This window comes from Hemibagrus wyckioides, linkage group LG07 (genome assembly GCF_019097595.1).
Source record: "Hemibagrus wyckioides isolate EC202008001 linkage group LG07, SWU_Hwy_1.0, whole genome shotgun sequence".
Classification (NCBI taxonomy): domain Eukaryota; kingdom Metazoa; phylum Chordata; class Actinopteri; order Siluriformes; family Bagridae; genus Hemibagrus; species Hemibagrus wyckioides.
In genome coordinates, this window is record NC_080716.1 from 32,762,401 (window position 1) to 32,769,840 (window position 7,440).

The following is a 7,440-nucleotide window of genomic DNA, read 5'->3' on the forward strand; positions in this document are numbered from 1 at the left end:
GTTTCAGTAATAAATGTACACTTTGCATGTTTAGAAGAAGTGATCTGAAAATGTTTACAGGTTTGTGTCAGTAAATCGCTCAGTGCAAAGGAAGAAGTCACTGTTTTCTATGTTCCTTTTTTCATATGTTTAATAAACATGAACAAGAAAAATATCTATGAACTCTGAAACATGTCTAGTCTCCATGCTCTATGTTGAATATGGTTTCACTAATAATAAACAACATACATTTCAATATTTGTCCATGCCCATGTTGATTAGAGTATTAAAAACTAAAAAAGTATTAATTTAAGGTACATTTAGAACGGATAAAAATGTGCAATTAAGTTGCAATTAATCACGAGTAAACTCATGACAATCATGCGATTAATCGCGATTAAATATTTTAATCGATTGACAGCCCTAATAATTTTACAAAATCACAATTTAATCATCCAGAACTGACAGTCTAAAAATACATGAAAATATTAACATTATTTGTAAAGTGTTGAATTTGACACTTATTCAATCTTCTATTTAAATATTTTATTAGGTATCCAGCTGGAAATCAATTGCCATTACATTTTAAGATATAGACAAATAAAACATCTCCAAGCAATTAGAACTTACATTCAAACAGATATGCATGACAAAAACAACAGAAATAACAGGAGTAACCAAACAAAGACCATATCAATCCCAAAAACCCCACCCACAAGTGCTGTTCGGTCTCAAAAGCAGATAGTGCGGGCACCAGAAGCTTTTAAACACAGGTTTGCAGAAAGGAAATAAATGGGGGCCAAATTTTTCAAACATCAATATCTTGTCCTCTAAGGGGACATTCTTGTAGAGTGCCCATCAGTGCTGTCTGCCATGTCTTAAACGTTGGAGCTTCCTTTTTTTCCAGAACAAATGAATCAGTTTCTTGGCAGAGATTAGTCCATATGAGATGAAGTGTTGCTGGGCCTGTGTCAATCTCAAAAAATCCTCTAAAACTCCAAATATAATTAAAATAGGGTCAGGTTCAATCCGTTTGTCCACTGTGTCTAAAAAAACCTGGAAGATTTTGTTCCAGAAATGTTGTAATTTTGGGCACATAGCATAGGGAGAGGGACTGGTTGGAATCTGACACTTGACATTTGTCACATACTGGCGATACTTCTGGAAATATTTTATATAATTTACGTTTAGAGTAATGAAGCCTGTGAAGTATTTTAAACTGAATAAGACAGTGTTTTGCATTAATGGAGCTTTTATGGACAAGTTCAAGACTTTCTTCCCAGATTTCCATCGCAAGTTCTTCTTCCCATGTAGATTTAATTTTGTCCATAGATTGAGTTTTCATCTGTTCTAAAACTTTGTACAGGAAAGACGTCAAAGTTCTCGAATTCGCAGCCCAATAGTAATGAAGAAAATTATGTAAGGCAAGCCCTCCATGTATTTTAGCTTTATACAAGTGCTGTTTGGAAATTCTATGGCCTTTATAATCCCAAATAAAAGGAACCAATATGGAGTCCAATTTTTTGAAAAAAGTTTTGGGCAGGAATATGGGAATGTTCTGCACCACGTACAGAAATTGTGGGAGAAATATAATTTTAATTGCATTTATCCTGCCCCCAAGAGAAATAGGAAGTGTTCTCCAGAAACCGATGATAGATTTAAGTTTAAACAAAAGGGATTGAAAATTAGCCTTAACTCAGTCAGAAAACATTTTTGTTTCTTCGATTCCTAAATATGTGAACTGTTCTGACACAATTTTAAAGGTAAAATGAAGAAGCCAAGAAGAATCTTTGGACCTGACTGACATCAATACACTCTTATCCCAGTTAATTTTACAACCCGCAAATGTACCATATAAATTAATCAATTTAAGAATATTTGGAATGCTGCTATTGGGCTTAGAAATGAATACAATTACATCATCTGCATATAATGCTAATTTGTTATCAGTACCCTTGGTTCGGTAGCCTTTGATACCCGGATGGGCCCGAATGGCCTCAGCCAGAGGCTCAATCGCTAGTGCAAACAAAAGTGGTGAGAGCGAACAACCCCGTCTCATACCTCTACGTAATTCAAAACTAGGGGATATTGTTTGATTAGTGAGAATTCTTGCACATGGACCAGAATACAATAATTTAATCCATGAAATGAAATTACATCCAAGATTAAACTTCTTCAATACAGCAAATAGGTAAGGCCACTCTACTACTAATACTGTCCAACGACAGTATGGCTAAATCATGCACCAGGTCTCTGGAGGAATACATGATATTAAAAAGACGCCTAAAGTTAGAGGAAGAGCAGCGGTTTGGAATAAAGCCAGTTTGATCTGGATGTTAAGTCTACATGCAAAAATGTTTGCCAGAATTTTTTGGTTTGTATTTAGGAGCGAGATCGGCCTATGAGAACCCAGTTCCTCTGGGTTCCTTCCCTTTTTCGGGACTGCAATAATAATAGCCACATCTAGGGAAGGTGGCAGGGATTGATCCATAAACGCCTGCTGGGAAACCCTATATAAGTATGGTGATAGTATTTCTTTTTGGACTTTATAAAATTCATTAGATAGTCCATCTGGACCAGGGATCTTGCAACCATTTAAAGAATTTACAGTGTCTGATATTTCTTTAATAGTACTTTCGGCATTTAGCTCATTAACCTGCTCCTGATTTAATGAGGGCAGGTTCTGTTGCTCTAGAAACTGAGCCATAACTGTAGGATCCAAATGTCCTTTAGATGAATACAGAGATTGATCGAATGAACAGAACCTACTATTTATATCCTTAGAGGATGTAAGGAGTTCTCCTGTGTCTGATTTAATTTTATTTATTGTACGTTCCGACACTGTTTTACGAAGTTGTCTTGCTAAAGGTTTTTGAGGTTTATCACCAAATTCAGAGTATTTTTGCTTTACATACTGAAAAGATTTTAAGATTTTAGACGAGAGAATTTGGTTTAATTTGTATTTAAGTGAACAAATTTTTTATATGTATTTTTCTATAATTGGCTGTTTCGCATTCTCCATTTCTAATTCCTGATTTTAAACTTCTAATTCCTCTAACTCAGCCTTACTTCTTTCTCTTTTTTTTGATATGAGATAATAAAACCTCTAATGAATGCTTTAAATGTATCCCATAACACCCTCATAGAAATAACAGGCTTGTCATTAAACTCAAAAAAGGTTTCCATCTCTTGCTTTAAGTAATGAACTTTATTTGTAAGTAAGTGTGAGTTAAGCCTCCAGTTTCTTTGAGGTTTCTCCATATTATCTATTTTAACAGAAAATGTCACAGGACTATGAGTGGAAATAACGGTGCTATGATGCTTAGCCATACAGACCTGAGGCATAAGTTTACCATCCAGAATGAAATAGTCTATATAAGAATAGACATTATGGACTTGAGAATGAAAGGAGTATTCCCTAGCTGTCGGATACAGAACTCTCCACACATCAGACAAATTAGAATTGTTCATATATGCATTTAAAAATTTACTGGAATTGGAGCTATGGAACTATTTGTGTTTTTGTGGAGGATGATTTATCTAGATACGGATCTAGGACACAGTTGAAATCACCCCCAATTATGAGATTTGTATCTAGAATATTTGGGATTAGTTCAAACAATTTTTTGAAAAACTCAGGTTTGTCACAATCGGGTCCGTAGACATTGATTAGTGTCAGATGTACAGAATATACCTCTCCAACTACTATTACAAATCTGCTTTCTTTATCTGCAGTAGTCAAATTATGTTTAAATGGGACTCCTTTACGGATAAGAATAGCTGTTCCTCTAGACTTGGGAGAGAAATTGGAATGATATATTTGTCCAATCCATTTGCACCTCAGTCTGGCATGGGCCGTATGTTTCACGTGAGTTTCTTGTATGAACATGATATGCGAAGACAGCAATTTTAAATGGGATAATATTTTTCCCCTTTTAACTGGTTCATTCAGTCCTTTAACATTCCAAGTCGAGAAGTTTAAAAGAGTTTCCTTTACATTTAGGTTACTAACCATAACCCGTGATTACAACCAACACCTTAATCTGCTCCAATCCGTTACCAACACATCTGCAGTCATTACTTTGAAAAATTTTAGCACTGACCCACCCTGCCAACAGAACTTCAAATAAATAAACACATGTAGCTGTTACAGAAAAAAATGTACAGTACCATTGACCATGAAGTAGATGGCAATAAGAACGAGTAATAAAAAACAAAGGGTAAAAAAGAAAAGCCATCCTCCGCATATCACCTCGTAGGGACTTCACCAGAGTCCAACAACTGTGTCGGCTAAATAAAGAAACACAAAACAACAAAACAACAGACTTACATCTCGGACTTGTAGTTCAACATTTACTAGTCTGCGCTAAACTGCTCAATCGCAAATTTCCATATGGCCATGGTGCACTCTAGCAATGAACTGACGCGGGGATTCACTGTCATCTGGGTGAGAACAGAGAGCTCGATGCGCTCGGTGTCTCTGTCAATTTCACCACCTCTACGGAGAGATTTTTGACTTGAGTTTGCAGTTTCGTCACGACATCTGACGAGTCCGTAACGGACTTTTCAAGTTGCTCGAGAGTTGTATGGTGGTTGTTTATAATTAATTGCATTGCATCAAACTTTGCATCAATTTTCCTCTCCATCATCGCCATCCCTCTATTCAAGCTCTCTTTAATATCAGTTTTGACCTTACTCCTCTCGTAGAGGTTCGATTGAAAGCAGCACCAGGTCGTCCTTCGCTGTTGAACTGCCTTCCTTCAGGGCGCTCGTGGCCTCGGTCAGACTTTCTTCCTCGGCATCATTTTTCTTACCTTGTTTCTTCAACTGCATTTTAAGCGGTCAAATTAGTCTTGAAATTTAATGTATATAATGATATATAAAAGCTACGGTTTGATCAGTGAGCTGTCTGTTGTCTTGTTTAATGAAAATCTGCAGAGCTACAAAAAACACGTCTTACTCCATCTTTCACCCGGAAGTCTTTGACCATTATAGTGGTCAAAAATATAATAATGTAATAATAATTATAGCTCTATAGCATGAGAGAAAGTAAGAGCTCCCTCTGGGGGGCGGAGGATGTGAGAGAGGAGGATGAGGGGAAGGGGGCGGGGCTTCCTGATAGCGTCCAGTAAAATCTGAGAAATTAAAACACTCCTGTAAATCATTCCAGATTCACAAATAATTTATTTTAAAATATAATTTCAATATTTAAACATGACTAAAGAAAAACTCAATGTACAGAAATAAAACTAAATAAAGTTACACATAAAAATAATAATCTAAAGCTGTCCTTGTTGCTCCTAATGAATTAATGAAGAATATTACTCACATATTCATAATTAATAGATTCTCACTCATACATACACTGATTCATAATCTCTGGAGTGAATTTACTGTACTTTAGGTATCAGATAACAGGAAATGATTAAAGACGTCAAAATGATGAAAATACAGTTCAGTTTTGGTCTACAGTGTAAATGTAGATGTGTTATGAGCTACTGATCACCTCTAACAAGTGTGTGTGTGTGTGTGTGTGTCTGTGTGTGTGTGTCTGTGTGTGTGTGTGTGTGTGTGTGTCTGTGTGTGTGTGTGTGTGTGTGTGTCTGTGTGTGTGTGTGTCTGTGTGTGTGTGTCTGTGTGTGTGTGTCTGTGTGTGTGTCTGTGTGTGTGTGTGTGTGTGTCTGTGTGTGTGTGTGTGTCCGTGTGTGTGTCCGTGTGTGTCCGTGTGTGTGTGTGTGTGTCCGTGTGTGTGTGTGTGTGTGTGTGTGTGTGTGTCTGTGTGTGTGTGTGTGTGTGTCTGTGTGTGTGTGTGTGTGTGTGTGTCTGTGTGTGTGTGTGTGTGTGTCTGTGTGTGTGTGTGTGTCTGTGTGTGTGTGTGTCTGTGTGTGTGTGTGTGTGTGTGTGTCTGTGTGTGTGTGTGTGTGTGTGTCTGTGTGTGTGTGTGTGTCTGTGTGTGTGTCTGTGTGTGTATGTGTGTGTGTGTGTCCGTGTGTGTGTGTGTGTGTGTGTGAAACAGATCAGCAGGAGAGCGCTCTACCAGCCTGGGTGATTGTCCTGATAGTGGTGTTCCTGGTGGTGGTGGTGTTGCTGGTGATCAGGTTTCTGTGTGTGAAAAACCAGCGCATGAAGGAAGAAATTCAGTTCTACCAAAGTCCCCCTGTAAGTATCAGAGACATGCATCAGTGTGACATCAGAGATCACATGACTGTGTGCTGTAACCAGAATAAGATCCACATCACCCTGATTAGACACCACTCAGTCACTGCATGGACACTTCCACAGAAGAAATATAATCATCACCTATAAATGACACTTTTACTGTCAGAATCGTTCCACATTTTATTCAGTAATCTCACATCATCACTGAGAGAGAACACTTCACTGTTTAAACATCAGATTATTGAGAGTTTTAAACATTTATCTGAACACTCAGCATTACATTTGATGCTCTGTTTCTCTTTAAAACTCAAACTTCCTGAAGTCTCACAGTGAGAAGGAAATCCTCTACAGTTTCCAGACTTTAAACTGAACTTTGTTCTCCATGATTACCAGATCTGGATCAGGAAGATCTGGAGCTGGTGGATCAGGAACAGGAACAGGAGCAGGAGCAGGAGCTGGTTCAGGAAATCTCTAGAAACTTATTTATAAACAGAAGTGTGTACTGAACCTCCCTCACCTCACCTGGGGTTTATAAAGAAATACTTGGTGGGAAGTTGGACAGATGTTTATTAAAGTTTTGAACCATGAGTGGAGCAATGATCATTTAGAAACAGCAGGAACTCTGTGGATGACTGGAGAATTACAGCTAAATGTGTAAATCACTGCTCTGACACTTTACACCAACATTCTCATGAGTTTATTTATAAATGTGTTTGTAGACCAGTTCATTTCTCTGGTTCTGTTATTCATAACTGATATTTATTGCTCCTATTAACTATTTACAGTTTGTTCTGAACTGTAAATCTTCATGTATTAATATTAATTGTGGGTAATTACAGGCTGAAGACAGCTGAGAAGTGATTTTACACATGAACACATCTATTAATGAGCTACAGAATGTTCTGGAGAGAAATGATGGAATAATGTAATTATGTAAATATCTTTATTGTGGTGCCTTGAGTAAAAAAGTGACATCAGAAAATGATATCATTGTCAGTGTTTTCTAAATGAACCTGTATGTTTATTCATGTGCACTCACAGCTCTCTCACTCACACAGCTTAGCCCTCCATCTCTGTTTTACTGCAGGATTCGGAGCAAGCTCTGTATCGTGTCCAACACTGATGTGTTAAATACAGAGGTGGACGAAGTACACAACTTCCTTACTTGAGTGAAAGTACAAATACTACTGGTCAAACATTACTCCATTACAAGTAAAAGTTGTAAAGACAGATTTTTACTTAAGTAAAAGTACAGAAGTTCTTGTTTTTAAAAGTACTTAAGTATCAAAAGTAAATGCCAAT

General features: G+C 37.2%; 1 protein-coding gene across 2 annotated transcripts in view; it reads left to right on the plus strand.

Moving 5' to 3' along the window:
- The window catches only part of LOC131355649 (uncharacterized), a 30,214-nt gene extending 23,091 nt beyond the window's left edge, over positions 1-7,123 (plus strand). The window contains exons 6-7 of one of the 2 annotated variants that reach the window (XM_058394059.1): positions 5,996-6,138; positions 6,532-7,123. In XM_058394059.1, the coding sequence (XP_058250042.1) occupies positions 5,996-6,138; positions 6,532-6,627 (239 nt within the window). In that variant the 3' untranslated portion in view covers positions 6,628-7,123. Of the gene's footprint in view, positions 1,238-5,995; positions 6,139-6,531 lie in introns of those variants that run through there. The other variant, XM_058394060.1, reaches the window with a different exon arrangement.
- The last annotated feature ends 317 nt before the right edge of the window (positions 7,124-7,440 follow it).